Here is a 23,076-nt window from a genome sequence, read left to right on the forward strand (position 1 = left end):
CCTGCCTTGAGCGTATCAGTGAAGTACAGTACACAAAGTCCCAGAACAAGTAAACAGCACACACAGGAGGTCAAATTTCTCAGCTGTTTTTCCTAAGTTCAAAATGCATGCAATGTTATCAGCTGTGTGAGGACACATTCTGCGTAACCTGATGGACCAGATGGTTTGTCACATCAAAACTTCTGGAATCCCATCTGCCTGGCAAGATAACATTCTTGGGAAACAGCCTGACATAATCAGTTCAGATGCTTTAAAAAGATCTGTGCCACTGATATTTTTAAAATACTGCACCACAATCACAACTACAGTTCCAGCTGCCAAAACAGAATCAACAGGCAGAAAATCCACATGGTTTTACCTTCTTAAAACAAAGATTTGAAGAAACCTATTGTATCTAACACAACAGGCAGCGCCCTCACAGCGGTCAAACAAAAAATTAAACAAACTGGGTGAAAGGTTTCCAACATACCAGTACACACCTGTGTGTGACTTCCACCTATGGTGAAACAAGGAGGGACAGAGGATAACTGCATAACCTGGTTCTTCTTTAGTGACATATTCACACCAAACTTTGACTTCCACATAAGCATTCATGTAGAAATTAGAAAGTTCAAAGACATCAGGATGCCTACCTGGCTAATTCTAGATTGAAAAAGTAACATTTTTGTCTATGTTACAAATAAATATTAGAGCCCGACTCATACTCGACTTTCCTAATGTTGATATATCAGCCGATAATCACACGATTTTGCAGTGATCCCTTAAATGTGGTTATCAAACACTTATACAAAGATATACAGTATATATAAAACCTAAAAGTAAAACAAGTCTTCTGCAAAAATCAAACCAGTGTCTTGGGTTTTACAGTATGTTTGCAGTCTCTGTAATATTTGCTCCCTCTTATGTGCCTAACATAGTTAGGATGCAATTAAATATCTGCAGTGTGCAGAAATTCTCTCATACATAGGTTTTTGCTTTATTCATCATCCTAAACAATCCCTGCATCATTTTTTAGACTCCTTTCTCTTGTATCCTGTCTCTCTCTCTCCACCACACACACACACACTTACTCATGAGCTTATAATTTCCCAGAGGACTGTGAGTCTCAGTGCAGACTGACTGCTGTAAGCCTGTCGTAAGACAAGGGTTAAAAACACCAAGGATGATGAAATGACTTTCCAGAGACATGAAATCAATTAGCAGGTCTCCAACGCTCTCACCACCCCACCCCTCCTGTTTTCACACAAAGACACGTACTCCGAGATGGTGCAAAGGTGAGCAATCGCTGACACTGTTGCTGTGTCAACCCAGCGGTGGGTCTTTTGCTGATTTTGTTCCCCCACCCTCCCTCATCCATGTTGTCTATGTAAATTGATCTCCTGCTGGTGTTGCACACAGAAAAATTAAGGTTCTTTGTTGATGTTAGTGGTTCAAATTTGAACCAAAAAACTCAAACATCAATTTAATGTTTAACAATATGTGAAAAGAGTTCATATTAATATTGGTTAAAGCATTTTTTAATACATTTATAAGCATCATGGAGCATCGATGTGGAACCACTCGAGCATGTCGCTTCAGTTTCTCGCAGCAGCAGGAAAATCTCTGCTCTGGTATGAGGCAAGAAAACCATTTTCAGGGAAGTGTTTTTAATAATTTAAAAGTCTGAATCCTGTTTTATTAAGCCAAGAATAGCTACACATCCCATGACATTCAACCAACCAATCAGCCCAAATTCCAGTCCAGAGTATAAAAAATTTAGCTGGAAATAAACAAGGATCTCATGTATTTAAAAGAAACACAAAAATGTATGAATTGACTGAAACTAGAAGATGTTTGCTTTAAACCCCTTTGAGTTAAATATGTGATTTTCAGCTTTATATGTAAATCTGGTAAGTAAATTAGAATTTTATAAGCTTTTCCAAGACTATTAGCTTGTAATTGGACCTTTGAGTTTAATATTTTGTAACAAACCTTCAGATTTACAGAGCTTTTCTTGCATCTTTACTTATTGACAGCCTTCACAATAATGCTTTCTACGACGCAAGCATGAGGAACCAGTTTGTCAAGAGTGTACATTTTCTAGATGCCGTGCCTTTGTTCCTGAGGCTTCTGACGCTGACCTGTTGACACTAGCTGTGAGCTGAGAAAGTGAAAAACAAACTCTAATATCTGTTTTTCTTTGGTGTGCAAGGACAAGGCGACGGGTGGTTGCATTTGTCTGTTTGATCTCCCTCTGTCTGCCACCCCTGTTTCTGATTTTGCTGTTAGTGAAAACAACCCAAGGAGCTTTCATCCAGAGATGAGGGTTCAGTGTCTTGCTCAAGGGCACTTCAACAAGATGCAAATGTCTACCAGACAGCGGGATTCCCAGTTACATCATGAATTCCACCTTCTACTCTATCATCGCCCCCTTCCCTTCTCCTTTTTGAACCCACTCCTCTCCTTGCATCTTTGTCTCCATCTTTCTCCTCCTCATCCTCTCCCAGCATCATTAGCTCTGTGGCCTAGGCGACCCCGTCTCCAGGCAACCAGCAGGAGTGGCGAGGCGTTGAAAGGATTGCAGGTGATTGCAGCAGCAGCAGAATCAGCAGCAGCAGAGACAGTGGGTTTTCAGCCGCACACACACATACACACATGTGGTTGCCCCTCTCTCTCGCCTGCCAGAGAAGGGGATCTCCTGGGTCACAATTAGCTGATGATGCAATCTACCAGCAGCTATTGTGTCTGACACCAACTCATGCAGACAGACCACATGAAATGCAAAAGGAAACAAAAGCTAACTGTCCTGTGTATTGTACGGTACAATTTACATACAAAACACCAGGATATTTAGCAGAGTCCACACCTCATCTGCTAATTTTCGACATTATTTTTGACCTAAACATTTAAACTTCATAAGTTTAAACTTTATTTTTATGAATCCCATTAAATCATAGCCTAGCCGATGCTTATATGCATTTGCATTTTTGATTCATTTATCGAGGAACAGAATTGCCAAAATCCAAAGAAATAAGAAATAAATAATTGATACAATTAATAAATAAATGTGTCATTAAATGCACAAAAAATAATAGAAACAATATTAAAAAGAAATGTAGGCATTAATAATTTATCAAATGTATTATGCATCTATATTTCTGTTTTAATTTGCCTCTGTATTTATTTACCTTTTTATTAATTCCCTTATTTACTTCCTTTCCCATTATATTTTCCATTTTATTTATGAGTTAATGTATTTCCCATTATTATTTTTTTTTTTACATTTCTTGATGTATTTCTGCTTCATTCTGCAAATGAGGGGTAGCTCTCCTGTCATTCACAGTCTGTCATGGGGTCAGCTTTTCACCTATTGTGTTGGTTAGTAGAATTTACAAAGGGAATAAATGGATAAATAAAATGGAAAATAAAATGGGAATGTAAATGTAAGCAGAATTAATGCAAATCCACACAGAAGCAAATGAAAACAGAAATATCAGTGTCACATTTTATAAATTCATTCAATGTTATTTTAATGCATTTATTAGAATTTTAATGAATTGGATGACTAATTTATTTATTTATATATGTTTTTTGATATTGGCAGTTTGCCTCCTCCATATTCACAGGGGGTTAATAGTTTCACTTAGATTCACCTGGCCGTGGACCCTTGTGAAGCCCTAATGGGGCTCCAGATGCCCTCAGCAAAAAATTATTAACATGATGAAACAGACAGTATGAATAGTATGTGACATGTACATATGTGGTGAACACTTATCTACTCCAACACATGCTCATGAGGATAAGTTTGTCTGACCAACACCCAGTGAGCACACTCATTGCTCAGTGAAGAGTTTAAATAGGTGTAATGTTTCATTTTAGCCACTGGGGGACACACCTCTCCTCTGGTACATGACACTGCACATCATGGCTATCTAAAGATGACAGCACAAAAAAGCCACAACAAGTGCAATAATCACATGTCAGCCTTCCACCATCACACTGCAGGTGGTTGTGTTAGAGTCAGAATTATTTAATGCCAAAATTCACATTTAAACAGTAAATGTGTCAAAAAGAACTCCTTTTCCTTTCTGGTTGATCAAAGATCCACTCAGGTCATTTTATTTGTTTATTGATTTACGCATGTATCATTATTGCCATTGTCTCTTTTGTTGTATTTTAATTTTAACTTTAATGTCACTTTTACCAATCTTATTGTATCTGGAACTGCTGTGTGTGTGTGTTTGTGTGTGTGTGTGTGTGTGTGTGTGTGTGTGTGTGTGTGTGTGTGTGTGTGTGTGTGTGGATGTGTGTTGTCTTTTGTCTCCTATCTGTAAAACACAACTCCTTAAAATACTTAATTACAAGTGATATCATATATAGACCTATTACATTTGTTTTGACTGCAGTTACTGTCGTAAAAGGAAGCAGGAGGGTTATTTTGGTCTTTCAGACTGGCGCAGCCCTCAATTTTAGGTCACCATGACATCAACATACCTCTGTTTATTGTTACAACTTGTGGACATATTTGGAGCTTCCTGCTATACCCAGAGGACCATATTTGGACACACACTATTAACTTCACCTCAGGCAAAAAACCATGTAACTCTGCTGCCCTCATGTGGTGAAACTCACAACATCAAGGCCAAAAGAAAAGGCTTGCAGACACTTGTTTGTATCTTAAATTCAGACCCCAGTTGATCATAAAGAAAAAGGCAGAATCAGCTCCAGTTAAAACTTTTAATCTTGCTGATCATTTATCAAGCCTGTCTGTTACTTCCTGTATCTTATAGAACCCGTGGAGTAGAATTAGACAGCTAATTGTTCGGGAAAGAAATGGGGTAACCTATGCAAACATTTAGAAATTTACCTTGACAAGGAACACATAATAAATTCATGTTTTCCCACCAAAAACATTTAAATCTGGATTATTTTTTACAACTGACTTGACTTTGGACCTCTATGCCAAGAATTCTGTATTGAAAGGAGAGGAAAACAGATTTTCCAACAAGGTCCCCAAGAATCATGTAAACAGCAAAATCATCTTCGTTCAGCGGCTTGAAAGAGAACAACACTTTAATCCAATCCACTAAGCTGCTTTAGGGGGATTTCCCACTCTGATCCGGCTGATGGACCAGCTCCTGACTGACCAGCAGCAGTGGTCTTCTTACTGGAGAACCAAGCTTATGATCACAAAGCCTCACATTTAAGTTTATGAACTTCCTGGGATCATCTAGGAAAGGACGACAAGGCATTTAACCTGCTGTTTTTGGAGTTTATGAAGGTTGTTCAAGTGTTTCATCAGAGATTTGATGGTCATACATTTATACATTTAAATTTTGGATTCATTTAAGGAGGACCAAAAGTGCCAAAATTCAAAGAAATAAGCCCACAGAAGAATGTGTAATCATCAGCTAAAACTGAAAAGAGTTTTCCATGTGACATCCTCATCATCTGTCAGTCAGTGTGAATAAACAAAGTGCCTCTATAATGACGTGCAACCCTCAGACTGGTTAGGCTTTCCATTGTCAGTGGTGCTAAAGTTAGCTGCACTCATGTTATTCACCAAACAGCTTTGCGTCCATCATATAGAGGAATTCTACAGCAGTGAGAAAGTTCAAAGTTCAGCAGACAACTGTTCAGTCCTCAGTCTTCACTCAGAGGACTCATTTTAAAGATCACCCTGGACATGTTATATAATTTGCTCTACTTCTAATCATAATTTGTATCGTTTCAAAAAGTTACATTATTTTGTTTAAACCATTGAAATGACATCTACTCCTTCTACTTCATTAAAAATCAAGAATCCATAAATATAAGTTGAACTGCTAGGCAACAGGTGTTTCCTATGGAAGTCAAATACTGGACCGGGATTGGCTTACAAACTATTTGTGATGTCATAAATCATGCATGTAAGCCCAACCCTAAATATGGGATTTCAAATGAGCACATGGAAACTTTCCACTTGCTGCAATAAGGTGAAAACAGCCTCCTGCTGTCAAACTCTGCAAACACATCATTATGCACAGTGAAACTCAAACATTTAACTGTTGGAACAAATAGAAACACTTATGTTTGAGTAGAGGGGAACCCCTTAAAGCAACCTGTGGCATTTTGTGCGGTTTGGCACACCCACAGTTTCTGAGTAATGTAGGTGCTAACTACAAACAAAACTCATTACATCATAACAATGTTGAAAACTTGTATGTTGAAGTAAACATGTATGTAAAGCTGACTTTCTGACTGAAGTTACATAGTGCAGAAACAAGTGATAGTGGGGCAGAGACACCATTCAACCTATTTCAAGACACTGAACCATCAACATGATTCCGAAGCTGTTATTTTAAGGTAAAACAGTTGCGTAATGTTGCTTTAAGCTCTAATGTGCCCCAGATCCCATCTATCCAAATTGTTGCAGTCAGTTTAAAAGCAAAGTTCACCCAAATGCACACCCAGAGGGCAGTCGAAACGCTGAGGGTTGGTGTGTTTTGCTGAGGCTGATGGATAATGGCTGTGATTCAACCACTTGATCTGTAGTCTGTAACATAGATGCTCTGTGTAATTCACAGAGGTTGTGTAGTCTTCTGACAGCTGGCAGATGTACTTTGTTAGAAAGTAGTTTTTAGATACAATGGGATTCATGAATCCATGAATTATCAAGAACTGTGTTATTTGTGTTGTGTAAACTACAGCTCAGAGAATCACAATAAAACTGTCTATGAGGACAATTAGGACAATTTGTGTTATGGGATTAACTTTCCCTTTATGTCTTTCTGTTTACGATTTACATACATTTTTTGTCTTTCTTGTTTGTTCTTCACAACATCAACAAAATTAGCCTATACAAAAATAATTTTGTTGTTCTGATTTAATCTAGATAGTCTAAATGTGTTTTTCCTGTGACCTAGGAAGTTTTATACACAAATTCAGTTGGTAATATTTGGCACTTCCAAGAGCAGGAACATTTTATTTATTTTCTGGTTTGTTGATGTTTTTGTCCATGGAAACAGCTTGACTTAAATTTGTTTGTATGCAAAAGCTGGAAAATATTTTCTGTAATGATTCCCATCAGCAAAGCTCTTTAGTGATTTTGCCTTTTCATATATTGTTGACATTTTACAACATATTTAGATGAAATAAAATCAATATACCATCTGCACTGAATACTTATGTCTTAGTCAGCTGGAAGATGATATCTGACATCCACTGGAGGGAGACAGAGTAATGTAGAAAATGTCTCAGATGGTTTTGTTGATGACAATTTAATGATCATTCACAATATACACTCAGGAATATATAATAGAAAATTAATATGATATAATTTAGGAAATTTTTTCAGTTCAGTTGAAGCTGCTTGACACAGAAAACCCCATATGTGTTTTTTGACAGTGATATTTGTGATAGAAAATCCCTCTTTTTGGAGCTTTTGACCACATCCCACAGCCGTCTTCAGTCTGGGGATCTTGCTCTGGTGTCATCATGTGGTGTCAATATGAAAATTCAGTGTTGTGATGCAAAAATCACAGAAAGATCTTGAAAAAGTAAGTGAAACTTGAGTTTACAATGTTCTATCACACAGTGGTTTCAAGGTTGAGAAATGACACTGTACTTCTGATTGGCTCTGCACTGTCATTTTTAAACATTTAATTGGCATAAAATAATTGATTTCTCCAGCAACAATTTCCACATTTCCAGGTCCTGAAAGTGACTGGAGAGTTTGAGCTCATCTCGATATAAATAAATACATAAAATGACTAATGTTGGATTGTTTTTGTTTCTCTGGTTGTTGTCTGGAGTCCAAAGGTTAAGTTTTGAATCCACCGGGCTCCCTCAGGTAATAAATTTAGCTTTTAAATTAAGAAAGTCTGAGCTGGGTGGTTGAAGCTCCATCGGGCCTGCAGGCCAAGCTCTCATATGGAGCCGAGCCATGCATTATTCACCCTACATTTACATAAGACACAATGGGGCATAACCGAGCGAGAATTGTGTACGGCTGAGCTGTGTGTTCAGTGTGTGAGCATTTCTCTGAGTTTCTTTGCCACCTGAGGTTTTTGCTGCTCTGCCAACGGATGTTGATGCAATATGGACGAGGGCAAAGACCCTCAAACTCCTCTCTGAATCCCTGAGAGCCTTGGTTACCCATTACGACGAGAGGGAGGGAGGCAGAGACTGCCAGATAAAGACTGATATTGTTTCCGTGCACATTTGTCTGTCTCCCTCTCTCTAACTGAGGACTCTGTTTGCCGAGGGCTTGAAGCCAAAACAGGCTTTGTGGTATTGTTAAATAAACACAGGTTGGATTAGACATGAATTACTTCAGAATTCCTTCACCATGATGAAATAGTTCTGCGTAATACGGTGCGCCAACAACAAAACGATTAAAAGATTTATATTGCAATCATGGCTTTCTTTTGTGGTGAATTGGCGAGACTTTGGATGAAAGTGTTGCTATTTGCTTAACTGTCTTGAAAAGTCATTTTAGCTATAATGCCAGAAATGCTAACCTGTATTACAGTCTGCATTCAACAGTAACATTTTACAGGAGACAACAGACCTACAATATATGGTAGCCGCAAATACTTATTTCAAATAATTATTGTTTTGTGCTGTTTTGCCAGATGGGTGGAGTTTGTGTAATAACAGTATATGGTTAATAACAATCATCTGGTAACCACATAAAGTGTAGATTAAAACTGACCCTTTAAAAAACAGAAAATACATAAACAGGAGTATTTAAACTGGCAATAGACACGTTTTCTGCTTCAGCGTGTCATTATGAAGTAAAGGTTGATTGCACAATCTAAAGGATATAGAATAATGAAACCATGCATTTCCATTTGTTCTATACTAACCTGGCTATCACTATTGTCTGCCACTGGGCATGCAGTTAACTGAACCCATTTCTACTACAGACTATATGATTGAATAAACTCATGTTTTGTCCTGTGTTGTTGTTATTTGTGACTCTAAGGAAAACAGAAATAATCCACTTGTTCAACAATAATACCACTTGGAAACACGGGGGGAAAATTTGTTTGTTGCTACTTTCACAAAGAAATGCATTTATTTATGATGGTAAAAGAAACAAATTGAGAAATAAAGCCATGACATGAACAATCACGCCATATACTGCTGCTAAAACTGGACCTTTATGTAAAACACATCTAAATTTGAAAGGCAAATGATAGGAAAACATCCTGTCCCCGCTGGCTAAGACCTTGACGATTAACCCGGTTTACCCGAATGACAACTTCTGGTAGACCTGAGTGACACGGGCTAAGCTTGGCATCAGGTGTTTCTGTGTTTCCTTGCTGGTATAAAGCATAAAAGACAAGCTGGGTATGTATACTTTAGCATCATTTCTCGTTTAGCAGTTTTATCCCATAATTTCTGTGCATAAAATTGAAAATCTCACTTTCATTTGTCTCTGCAGTCTTGTTTCAGGACTCACTTCCTCTTAAATAATTTTAATAAACTCTTTGACTTGCCAAATTCACTTCTCTTTTTTGTACTCTTGCTATTGACAGTCAAAATGAGGCCCTGGTTGAAGTACTCAACAATTTAGTTTTACAACTTTTTGATACAATTCAGGTATTAAAAACATAAAAATATGTATTACAAAATGGTTCATACAATAACTGTTACTTGAAGTGAGCTTAAGAGACCCCACAATGTCTCTGCAATGGTCCAGAGCTAAACGAAGACTACTCCCATTCCTGTCAGCCAACTCTTGTCAGCACAAAGAATCCTTAGTGTGGATGTCAATTTTGCCTTTGTTTTCAGTTCTCTTCTATATCTAAGCTTTTCTGTGCTCTGTCACCAAAAAAGGCAGGCGTTTCTCTTGACTATTCAGGCCACAATCATGTGTCCATAAAGCAGCAACTGGAAAATGTTTCAGATCTCTCTACATCTAACTATAGCAAGGAATCTCTATCCATCTGTCTGTCTGTTATTCACCTATCCCGAGAAGCGTTCATCTGATCTACTTCAAACTTGCTACTGTGGATCCAAGGAAGTGCAGGGCTGAATTTGGTGCAATTGGCAAATGGAAATGTCAATACATTTTGAGCAAACAGTGAAAACCGTTCCATGCAGCAGCGGGGGCGGGGCTTCAGCGCTCTGGCTTCATGGTGCTACAGACTGAAGCTGGGCTCACACGTGATCCCGCTGCAATAAAAAGCTTGCAATGACAAAGGAAGTTTAGTATAATTGAGTCCTAATCCAGGAAATACAGTCATAAGGGAGGTTCCTGTGGCAATCAGTGAGATATTGTATTTCTTGGTGGGTGTAATTGTCTTTGTGCATAAGGGATTGTGTGCTCTTATGTCGAAGAAAGAAAGGAGAGAGTGATGACACAGAACTCAAGATTTCTATCTGGTAGGTTAATCAGACACGACCTGATATAAATTGATACAGTTGGGAGATGTGAATACTACACTTTCATCAACACAGTGCATGTCCCTGCATATATACCCACTTATTATTTAAAGCTGCACTAATCAATATTTTATACAAACAACCAATCAAATGACAATGTGTATGTGGAAGATGTTCTAGTGTGACGAACCCACAGAGAAATATCTGCAACTCTCCTCAGTATTTTAGTGTCTTTCAGCTAATTGTTTTGGTTTCCTGGCCCACAGCTTTATTGTTTTGGTTCACCCTCACTGCTATCATTAACATAACATTGCCATAACTTAACAACCATCACTTTTTTGTTTACGATAGTTTTGGGCTTTTATAGGGACAGGCAAGCTAGGAGAATCAGACAAGAGATGGGGGGGGGGAGGGGAAGACATGCAGCAAAGGACTACAGGCTGGAATCAAACCGAGGCCTGCTGAGGACTCTGCGGGGTGAGCTATCAGGGCACCCCCAACTCCATAACTTCTAGCGGCCACTGTAGGAATTGGTGAGACGAAGGGTGCTCATTTGGTTGTAATCTGCAGCCTCACAACTAGACACTGTTAATGGACCTTTAATGAGTGACTTACACCCCTTGAAAATCTTGTCTCTCGTCTTGGCTGACCCCCAGTTTAACTTTTCCACTTCACTGCTGTGATGTACTTGTGTACTCCAGGACCCTATGACATAATGGCTGGGTGTGGTTACAGGTGCAACAGAGCTAATTTCTGTCCGCACCCAGCATTGATACTGGTTTTGGTCATAGGTGAAAAATGCTTAAAACTATTGCTTTCCAGTCAGCTGTGAAGTATATCTTACATTTAAATCAAAGGGTGTAGCCTTTAATATGAAAGCCATGTTTTCAATTCTGTGTGTGCGTTTAAGTGTTTTAATTTGCACTCTGCAGCATGTGTGTAAGTTCAGCATTAGGGCAGCAGGCACCTGAACACACACACTCATTGCAGTATTATTAGCTTTGATTTACCGATGTGTTAGCCAGTGATATCATTGCTTGGCTGGAAACTTCATCATTGTTCTTTCCTACTATATTAGCACTTGATCTTTTCACACAAATACACTGCAAATGGTGTAAAAATCCCCTGGGCTTTCAGCGGCCAGGCTGTGTGTGCCGACCTCTACCTGCCCTTCAGCTCCCTCCGCCTTGTCAGGAGTTTCTTTTGTTGACGTTAAGGTGCCTCCAAACTGAGTGCAGCCGAGTGAAACCAAACAAGGGGGAGAGGAATCACACACACACACAACAGTCTCCAGATGTGAAAAATATGCTAACCTCTGTGTGTTTTGGAAAAATGGTCAAATGGCAATGACAAGGTTATCTGGGAATCTGGCAGTCCGACCTGCTGGAAACCGGAGTTGAAATTGAGAGATTACGAATGATTACATAACAAAGAAATCACCAAAAAGCCACAGAAAGTTCAACATGCTTTAGTGTTACAAAATGCACTCTTGGCTGTCTCTGTGCAGAATTAAAATCCCACGCTCGAGGGACTGCTGAATGAAAAACGGTGTGATGAATATGAACATAGTCTTTCTGCTCCTCACATTGGATTCCAGCCTTTTGCAAATTACTGTTTATGGTGAGAAAAGTCCTGCCAACTGTGAACTTAACAGCAGCTCAGGTGAACTGTTTTTGTTCCGAGTGTGGATTTTAAAATAATAGGGCTGCAAGGGAAACGTGTCAGGATGTTGTCACAAGCACGCCACCACACGCCTCCTGGGTATGGAGCCACTTTGGAAAAATGAAATTCCAATGAGCTCAGAGTTCCCGATGAGTGACTCAGAACAAACGATGTCTGACAGCTGACGGAGGGTCTATTTACCTTAATGAGCCGCTGAGGAAAACCAACAATAACATGTTTGCTGCATGTAAACATTAGAGCTTGACTGACATACCAGCAGTCAGATACTATTGGTTTATTTTGGCTCGTCACATTATCTCATCACAATTTCCTCTTAAATTCACAGGAAGTTTCCAAGAATGAACACTGTTTTCAAGTATACGCCTAATTAAGTACCTTAGTGAGTGTACAGCAGGCCAACAGAACATCCCATCGTGCCATGTTTATCTATCAGCAAATATACATTTAATCACACTGGGAGAAGAAAGTTTACAATAATAAATGAATGACAGTGATGTAATGTAACTAAATACATTTACTTTAAGCACTGTACGTAAGTGCAGTTTTGAGGTATTGGTACTATACTTGAGTATTTTCATTTTCTGCTACTTTACACTTCTAGCCCGCGACATTTTGGAGGCAAATATTATACTTTTACTCCACTACATTTATTTGATAACTTTAGTTACTAGTTACTTTGCAGATTGCATGCTGCATCAGAGCCAAAGTAGCAAATTTTTACTGATACTGTTTTTGGTAAGCAAAAAAATGCATATCAGATGCAATAATCGCCTAGGCTGATACTTTAAGACTTTTACTCAAGTAGCCTACTGTTTATATGGGTGATTTTTACTTTTTACAAAACTGATGAAGGATTAATAAACATACAGGAACTTCTTTGTGAAGTAGTAGGAAATTATGGACTTGTATCAGTGTTCCAGTCATGATTTTTAACTTTGAACTTATTTTACTTGATTGAAGTATTTTGATGACTGAATTTCAAATAAAGTTCACCTCTTTAAAGCATTTTTTAGATCATTTTTCCCTTTATTTATTCGTTTTAGATGGCGGACAGTAGTGATGTGACAGGGGAGTAAAAGAAGCGATGACGGGCAACAAAGTTTCCCATCCTCAAATTCAAACATTACAATCACATGGCCAGGATCTTAAACACTAATATTTATTGTTCGAGTGTAAAATATCATTACAGACATTTCACTCAACGCTTTAAAGATGCTATTTGTAAGAAAAGTTTATTTTTGAGTCTCATTCCCAACTGAACAAGTTGGGAAACCCAGAGCATCATTATTTGACGAGTTTGGAATGAGATTAAAAATCAACTTTCTTACAAATAGCACCTTTAAGTTTTTGCCATAGAGTCAGACTATGGAGCAACTTCTTTCCCCAGGCTGTGAGACTCATCAATTCATCCTTCCACACTTTTGTTTTGTGTTGATTCTCCTATTCAGTATAAATGAGCTTAAACTAAATTTTGTTTTGCATCCTGGTTTGTAAAATGACTAAATTAACCTTGAAACTTGAACCTTAATTGCGCAAATGATATTGTGAAGTTATTGTGTTAAAAAAAAGCAATATTTATTGATACATTGTCTTGATATCAGCATCGGCCTCAAAAATCCAGTATCAGTAAGTTTTAGCCAACATGTTGCATCAACCCCTGCTGCCAAGCGTATCTTATACGTAATGATACACATAAAATAAAGTGTCCGACAAAATGCAGGCAGATTTGGGTGAGAATTAACCTGTGTGAAGAGTAATTAAAAATCAAAGCTCTTCTAAATGAGATTCCTAATTGGTTAAAGGAAGTGTTTAATCTCCTAATCAGCCCCTTCCCAGTTGAATCACCCAAATACAAGGGTGGCGCATATTTTGAAGAACCCCAAATCAGCACATTTTTTCATTAATTCTCCCCAATTACTGCCCTGAAAAACACTGGCAGAGCAGCTCCTCTCCTCCTCTCTCTTCTCACTGTTGGAGCCGGCTGTGTGATGCCTTTAAGTTCTTAGAAAAATGTTGTAACTATGGATTGCTCACATTTAATAACCCCTGTATGACATGTCGGTGTCTCTGCTGATAGATAGAGATGTGATGATAAGGTAGTAAATGTTTATATAATACAGGTTTGGATTTCAGTGTCTTGCTAAAGGAAGAGCAGGCAGTTGAACCACCAACCCTATGATTAATGTAAAACGTGTTCTTCCACCTGAGCTGCAGTTCCCCCTCAGCTAAAAGGCTTAAAGGCTTGGTGGTAAATATTATCTCACCTATTGCTATTCCTAAAACTCTGTGTGCGTATGAACAACTTAAACAATTTTTTTCCTACACATCTTTAATTGGCTTACTTTGGGGCACTCCTGACAAAATGGTATAACCAATTGTGTGCACTTCATACAAGGACCAGTGAAAAGCTGACAGGAGATGAAGGAAGAGAGAGATGAGAGGATGACATGCAACAGAGATCTTTGGCTGCTGAAATACACAACAACATGGCCAGCATGCCCCATTAGGCAAAACTTAGTTGCCTCATATTCAAGATTGCCTCACATGACTACAGCTCTAAGTAGGATTTTAGAAAAAACTGAGGTCACAAGTCCAAATTCCCCTGGCAGGACCTCACCCCTGTAAGAAATCATTGACAAGCTACTGACCAAACTTCATTAAAATATTAACGTATTTAAAAAAAGAAAGTTAATTGAACTGTTCAGTTACAGTTTTGTGTACATTTTACCTCACCGCATTATAGTTTGGTACAAGGTATGTAAATCTGGTGAAAAATATTTTTTGGCCAAAAAATGATCAAAATTCGGTCAAAAACATGTTAGAATCAGGCTTAGAAAACACTGCATGTGTAAAATGTATGTAATTAAGAATATAAATGCATCTTTATGTCATTATAAACCACTAATGTTAAAGAAATATTACTTAGGATATGACCTGTCAGTAATGAAATGTTACAAAGTACTTAAGTACTTTGTAACATTTCATTAATTCCGAGGTGAGTATTTCCATTTTATGCTATGTACTACATTTTGGAGGCAAATAATATAGCCTACTTAATACTGCACAGATTTATTTAATAACTAGAGTTAGCAGTTTCTTTGCAGATTGCATGCTGTGTTGGAGCCAAATAAGTACATTTTTAAAATTACTTTATTTAATCAACAATCGGATGATAAAAACATTGACTAATCATTTTTATAAAAGCTGAATATTGTATCTGATAATCAGCCAGGACGATAATCGGCCGACCCATAGTATACAGTTCATGCATATGTGTAGATATAATTTACATTTACTTATACTTTCGATACTTAAGTACATCTAATATCAGATACTTTAAGACAATTACTAAAGTATAGGTCGCACTTATACTAATAAGATGTAATTTGTATCAAATTGGACAATAAAAGGAAATAATATGGTCTTTATTAGACAGTAAACAAAAACAGTTATACCTTAAGTGAACTAATAAGATGTAATTAGTTGTAATTTGTATCAAATTAGGCAGAAACTGGATGTACTATGTTCTTAACTACAAAACAAATACACACAGTTATACCCTAAGTAAACTAATAAGATGTAATTTGTTGTAATTTGTATCAAATTATTCAAAAACTAGAACTAATATGGTCTTTATTAGACAGTAAACAAAGACAGTTATGCCCTAAGAAGATAATAAGACGTAATTACTCGTAGTGTTTGTATGGATGACTTTCACTTTCACCAAAGTAATATTTTAACACGATATCTTTACTTTTACTCTCATGTATGACTGCCTGTTAAACCTCGACTCCTCTATCTAACAACCCTGTTTTCAGAGTCAGAGCATGTTTCAGCGGTGCTCGGATGTACGTGCTTCAGAGGAGTCCCTGAAGGCAGCGCCGGCCCTGGCGGTGATCATTGAGCTCCCGGGAGACTCCATGGAGAGGCAATGACATGAAATAGGACTTCAGACCGGATCATGGCGGCGCCTCTCGGGCGGGACACCCTACCTGAACACTGGTCTTATGGTGTCTGCGGGGACGGCAGGGTCTTCTTCATCAAGTGAGTGGGATAATGAGCGCTTTACCGCACCGTCTATCCCGGTTTAACGGGAGTTAGCGAGGTGTGCTGGTGTTTCCTTCCCGGTGGTGTAACAGGTGTTTTTCTCCTCTGTGTGTCTGTGCGGCAGCGATGAGACGCGGACTACTACCTGGATCCATCCCCGCTCCGGTGAGCCTGTCAACTCCGGACACATGATCCGCTCAGGTAGGCTAGCTATGTGAAGCTAGTTGTGTTTGTTCACTCATGCCCTCATGTTTACTTTATAACGAGCTTGTCTAGGCTGCCAACTTTATTGTGTATTTTGGGCCCAGCCCGAGGGGAGAAAACTTTCAGGTGTCACGAACAAGTCAATCGTTTATTTCAGACCTACCTCGGGGATGGGAGGAAGGTTTCACGGACGAAGGGGCCAGTTTCTTCATAAAGTAAGTAACGTTTCTCCCTTTATTGCTCTGGTCACATACGCATTACTTGAAGCTACCGTGCAGCTTAATATGGCTCCTGCCTCCAACGTTAATTCCCCGCTACTAGCAGCACTAATTACTGCAGCGGCAGTGTGGATTTAAATGGGGTGTGACTGGGACGAGTTAACCTGCTGACCCTCTAATGACCCCACTGCTTTCATTTACTGCCCTGGATGAGATGCAGATATTATATTTATCATGTTATGCCTGTGCCTGGATCTGTTTGCATGCGTTTTTGCTGCGTTGATGCATGTAGCTTAGATGTTTTTTGAGCTTACACGCGGCAGTTAATTTGTAGTACTGTTTATTTATGTCTTTACCTCAACTTGTTTTTCTACTATATCCATTTTCTCACAAATACTTTGAACAATGTTTTGCATTCAGCCATAGTCTCTCTATATGATCAGTTTCCAGTTTAGTAGGTATTGGAGCCTGGCCGACACTGTTCATGTGATAACACAAATGTTACAAACAATATAGATATTGGCCAATGATGATGATTGATTTTTTTGTTTTCGTGTCATGCACATAGACCTTCATGGGTTTACATGACACCAAAAATACAGTTGCAGCGGTTGAGCAATTCATTACTTTTCATTTCATTACAAAATGACAAATTATTTTTCAGCTCGGCCTTCAACAAAGTATTCTGCCTTCTCTCTCATGCTTGACAAAGAAAATCTGCAACAAAAAAAGTTCCCTTCCTAAAGCACAGCTCAAGTTTTTCATAATCATCCAATCAAAAGAAATCAGCATAAGTGGCAGACATTTTAGTCAAAAGTACATCCCATCCTCATAGACAGGACAACAAAACAAGAAATTAATTTCATTCTTAACTTCACCTAGCTCACACAACAATCAAAGTCTGTCTTCCTCTGGAGTGTTTAAATTACACTTCACATGAGGTTTTACAGTATAACAGTCCTTTATGAGACAGTAGGTTTGTAATTTTTGCTTAAAACATGTATCAACAGACCATTTATCTCGCTCCTAATCTTCTGATTAACACAAAGTACCTGTTCTTGGAAATGAATGACAAGTCGTTTAAATAGAATAAAGATTTCAACCATTACAGTGTTTTTTACAAGAACACATAACAACCAAATTCTAATACCATTTCTTTATGGCAATTTTTTATAGTAACTCCTTATAGTAACCATCATGAAATGGTAATAATAGTAATAATAAATACATTTGTACAGAATTAAACTAAGTTGATAATTACTTCACTGTTAACAAACAATGAAATGCTTTATAAACCATTTATTAAGCAATTGTTAACATGAACAACAGTATAATTACAAAATGTAAAGGGTAAGGGCTGTGTTCTTTAATCCTGGTCCTGCACATGTGGTCACATTTAGCTCAAATGTACAATATTGGTGCAGTGTATATTTATTTGTGCAATATGCATGACCTTCACAAAGAACAAACATACAGTGTGTTAGTTTGCACTATGGAGTGTATGTTTTAGATGTTTCCCTTCCACAACACACCCGATTCAAATAATCAGCTGATGACGAGTTGATTATTTGATTCAGGTGACAGAAACATCGAAAACATGCAAGACAGGGGGCCTCCAGGAGCAGGATTAAAAAACACTGGGTTAGGTTAAGTGTTATTCAGTCCGGATCTGTGAAATCCAAGAAAAAATATGTATAATTTAATATAATGTAATGTAAGGTTGCTTTAGTAATATCGAGTTGCACTTAATAAACTGATTGTATATAGATGGAGAAAAGAGCAAAACTACCACAATAACCAAGAATGCCTATTATGATGAAGTGTGGTGAAAATCTAAAATCGGTATAGGTGCTGTTGTTGCTTTCTGTCCTCTGCTGTTGAGAATTGTTGAGCAGATGTTTTGAGTCGCTCTCTCTAGGTGTTGGAATGACTTCTGTGTAATTTTATCACTTCAGTAAATAACATAGCAACATTCACAATGAGATCTTTGACTGCAGAAGCAAGGTGAAATAAATTCAAATTTGAAATACTACACTAGACATCGCATTCTGGTCTGTTGACGCTGTCCTGCTGCAATTAATCTGCCTGCCTCTTCTGTGGTAAAGTTTATATGTGTAAACAAAATGCTCAGTATCAGCTGCAACTAATGGTTATTTTTCATTATCGATTATCCTGCCTGTTATTTAATTGATTAACCGTTTAGCCTTTAAAATGTCAAAATGCCCAAAATGCCATCTTCAAATTGCCTCTTTAGTCTAACCAACAGTCCAAAGACTCTACATTTACTATCATAAATGACAAAGAAAATCAGCAAATCGTCACATTTAAGAGGCTGGAACAGGAAAAATGACTGAAACGATGAGTCAATTATCAAAATAAATGGGAATTAATTGTCTTTTGACTGACAAATTGATTAATCGCAGCAGCTTTTTTTGCAGCTCTAGCTCAGTAGAAGCCCTTGCTCTTTGACCTTTAATGTTTTATGTGAGTGAAGAAAGCGACTAATTCCTCCCTTGTAGCTGCACTGGAAACACGTCACTGCAGTGCCACCATGCCTTTTCATAGTTCGGCTTATTGTCTGCAATAATTAGAAGAATTAACCACCAAACAATAGTTGGCAGGAGTGTGGACTCGGGTCACGAGACGAGCTGGAAGGGAAGGTGTGTTTGGCAGTGGAGGAGCAGACAGACTGGAATCAAACGCATGTTTAGCACTTGAAAAACAAGGTTGAGGACTTGGAATTAATTTTCTTAACTTGACTCTGGACCTCCAAAACTTTTGATTTGCAAACATTGCTTTCATCCCACACTTGCAGAATTTTAATGTCTCTTGGTTGAAATTTTGTCTTTGATGGGTAAAGACCCTGCATACAGTAATTATCAATTGCTAAGTTTCTGTGCTAAAGTGCTAAGTGTTAAAGTTTAGGGACTCGAGGATAAAGATTGCTGATATGAACTATTTGATCAATATTTGGCTAATATTTACATTCCTTAACTATTGTATATAGGTCACTGAAATCGACACAGCATAGAGGAAACACAGCAACAGGAAGATCATTTGAGTTGAATAGTTTCTAGTACAAATTGCCTTGGCAAGCAAAGTTGGCATTTATGATTTTCTGTGTGTGGGTTTGTTGGTGGATAATTAATTTCTGCAGTTGTTGAATATTCCTATACAGACAGTACTTCTACATTTTGACTGATCATCTGTTTGAAGTCCTGTTAACACCCTAAACTGGATTTGGTGTTTTAGTGTGCTGAGATACTGAGCTGACAGAGATGAAAGAGATGAAAGAGGGCAAAGGTCATTTATGTTGCTGTTGATGTTAATTGCTTCAGTACAAACAGATTTTTTTTTTTGAGTGAAAGCCATTTGAGTAAAGGCTTACAGGCTTATTCCAAAACATCTTGTTGTGTTAGACATAAATTAAAATTCATCTGAATTTGTCTGACGTGTTTTGCACTGATGTGTGACTCAGATTGTGTATGTGTGTGTGTGTGTGCGCGCATGTGTCTGTGTCTGTGTGTTTTTGTTGCCACCCTCTAAAAATAATCCTGAATGGAATCATAGAAAAATGCATGAAACTGGCAATTACTTTGTTTTTGAATATCTATTTTGGGATTTTCTTTTTAAATGAACCTTTCATTTTTACCACACTTTTTCTTTTGTTTAGCCCTAACATGCAGCTCAAACATATTCGGTAGCTAAATTGGTTATCAAGCTGTTAGCAGGCAGTTGTTTGTGTTTTGTCAGATTTAATGTTGTGTTTGCCTGGAAGACTGTGGTGCCTTTCTGTATTTTCCCAGAAAAATGTGTAAATATTCAGCCCTGATTCTCTAAAGGTAGAGCAATCTCTGGCAATACAACCTTGTACTGCGCTGTCCATCCTGTTGATACACGTTCCATTTTAATGTCAAGGACTGTTGTTTTGTTCTTCACCTTAGCATAACATAGATAATTTATGCTTCTTCCTGTTACCAGACTGGAGTGAAGCAGTTTTACAGATAATTATCACCCTGTTAACAGTGACTGATGCCTGTCAATCTACTGTCAGACACAGACAAGTTCAATGTTAGTGTTTATTATGCTTGCAAGCAGAGGTGTACTTGCCTGAGGTCGTTTTTTACATTCCCCTATACAATAGTTTTATTTATTAAGTGTTTATCAAATTAATTACCCAACTAAAGTCCTGCTTCCATTGTTGAATCCTGAGACATGATTGCTCTTTTAAGATGCGTTCAGGGGAAAATCCTATTGTTCATGCTTACATTGCCAACTCTTGGCTTGATCATGTTTCACTTCTGCAGGACAGAGAAGCTACGTTTTGCATTATCATCGACAGAAAGTAGATTTTCACCAATTTTGGTAACCGATAATTAGTTGAAGGCATTTATCAAGGAAAAATGCCAAACATTCACTAGTTTGAGCTTTTCAAACATGAGGATTTGCTGCTTTTTTCTGTTTTGGTTCGAACTTGGGCTGCAACTAATTATTAAATTTTTTAAATTATTTTTTCAATTAATCAATGAATTGAATGTCTATAAGATAAAATAAAATAGTGAAAATAATTTCCCACAGTCCAAAGAAATGTCATCAGATTTACCTGTTTTATCTGACCAAAAGCTGAAAACACAAATGTATTCAGTTTGGTATCATGTATAAAAAAGAAAAGCATCAAAAGCTGGAACCGACAGATGTTATTATTTTTGCTTAAAAAAGTGATTAAAACATAGTGATCGTCAAAGTAGTTGCAGATTAATTTTCTTTCAGTCAACTAATTGATTGAACTGTTGGAAAGACAAAACAAGACATTCAGCCGTGTTACCTTGGACTCTGAGCACATCTAATGGGCATTGTTCATTATTTTCAGACATTTCATATTCTTAAAGGTCTATAAAAGGTTAGATGGAAAAAAGTAATTGACACTCCTTTTTACTGTCTGAGTTGCACATTTGTGTATTTTCTGTCTCCCTCTCAAAACTTTTAATTGGCATATGAATGGTATTTCTTGAACAGAAATAACAAGGTGAAGTAATAACAACCTCGAAGTCCAATATCCTATTCACTTTGGAGGGGGGCTATTTATCTAGAGGCCATGTTTATATAACAGCCCTCGAGGGCTCCACCACTGTCTCTTCTGGAGCCTCTTCTATCCTAAAAATGTTTTTCATGTTTTTATTACTGCAAAAAGAACAACACAGCTCCCTCTGTGTGCCTGCATGTTTTTCATTGTTTTCAGATGCTTACAGAGTTCTTGGTATCAGCTTTTTTTTTCTGAGAAAAGAAGCCCAGTTTCATCCGTAACTCTTAAACAGGACAGTGTCTATTAAAGCTGTTGTATTTCACAGTGGATTGGAGATGGTTGCTCAGATGCCTTTATCATTTTTAATGCTGTTAAGAGAAAAATCCTCTGTGGCTTAGTACCCAAACAAACCCAGTAGATCAAAGTTAGGGGCCCTTAGAGAAATGTATTCATCTCTTATATAACACAGATATTTTTTTTTTGTTAAAGATGACAACACGATGGAGCACATCTTAACTTTCTCTTCATCATTAGGTCATCATACAGCTAATGATTGCTTTCTTCTTTGATTAATCTAATGATTGAGCTTGTATATTTAAAAAAAGTATTTGATGAGGAGAATGTAAAGGTCTTCAAATTAATATATTTAACATACATACAGTGGCTTTTGGAATTTCATGGTTTTCTGAATAAATTTGTCATAAAATGTGATCTGATCTTCATCTAAGTCAAGGGTATTGACAAACATAATGTGTCTAAAATAATAACACAACATTTTTTTTATCTTTCATGTCTTTATTGAGAACAACCAAAAAAACCTCATAGTGCTTGTGGAAAAAGTATGTGAACCCTTAAGTTAATGACCTCAAAAAAGCTAATTGGAGTCAGGTTTTAGTACACCTGGTGTCTCGTTAAGATAATAAGTTTGGAGGTGTGGACTACAGCTACTTTGACTGATAAAAAACCCTCAAACTTTTGGAGTTTGCTCTGCACAAGAAGAACACGCCAAAAAGAGCTTTCAGAGGATCTACGATCAAGAATTGTTGATTTACATAAAGCTGGCAAGGGTTACAAAGTTATTTCAAAGACTTAAGACATTCACCAGTCTACAGTTAGGCAAACAATCTACAAATGGAGACACTTTGGGACTGAAATGACACCAAGAGCACAATGAAGACTCATCAGTGAGGTAAAGAAACAACCGTGAATGACAGCCAAAGATTTGAAGGCATCATTGGAACTGGCTAACATCTCTGTTCATGAGTCTACAATACGTAAAACATTGAACAAGCAGGGTATCCACGGCAGGACACCACGAAGGAAGCCACTGCTTACTAAAAAGAACATTGCTGCACGCCTGAAGTTTGCAAAAGAGCACATTGACACTCCACAGCGGTATTGGTGAAATGTTTTGTGGACTGATGAAACTAAGATTGAACTATTTGGAAAAAACACACAGTACTACATCTGGCGTCAAAGGGCACGGCATATCATCATGAAAACATCATCCCAACCGTAAAGTATGGTGGAGGAAACATCATGATTTGG

General features: G+C 37.7%; 1 protein-coding gene across 2 annotated transcripts in view; it reads left to right on the forward strand.

Annotated features, from left to right (window-relative positions):
* The first annotated feature begins 15,917 nt into the window (after nt 1-15,917).
* plekha7a (pleckstrin homology domain containing, family A member 7a) overlaps nt 15,918-23,076 on the forward strand; it is a 151,572-nt gene continuing 144,413 nt past the window's right edge. For both annotated transcript variants that reach the window (XM_073471314.1, XM_073471315.1), the window contains exons 1-3: nt 15,918-16,080; nt 16,208-16,284; nt 16,445-16,502. In XM_073471314.1, coding sequence (XP_073327415.1) covers nt 15,998-16,080; nt 16,208-16,284; nt 16,445-16,502 — 218 coding nt within the window. In that variant the 5' untranslated portion in view covers nt 15,918-15,997. The remainder of the gene's footprint in view (nt 16,081-16,207; nt 16,285-16,444; nt 16,503-23,076) is intronic.

The sequence above is a fragment of the Pagrus major genome, chromosome 8 (genome assembly GCF_040436345.1).
Source record: "Pagrus major chromosome 8, Pma_NU_1.0".
Taxonomy (NCBI): Eukaryota; Metazoa; Chordata; class Actinopteri; order Spariformes; family Sparidae; genus Pagrus; species Pagrus major.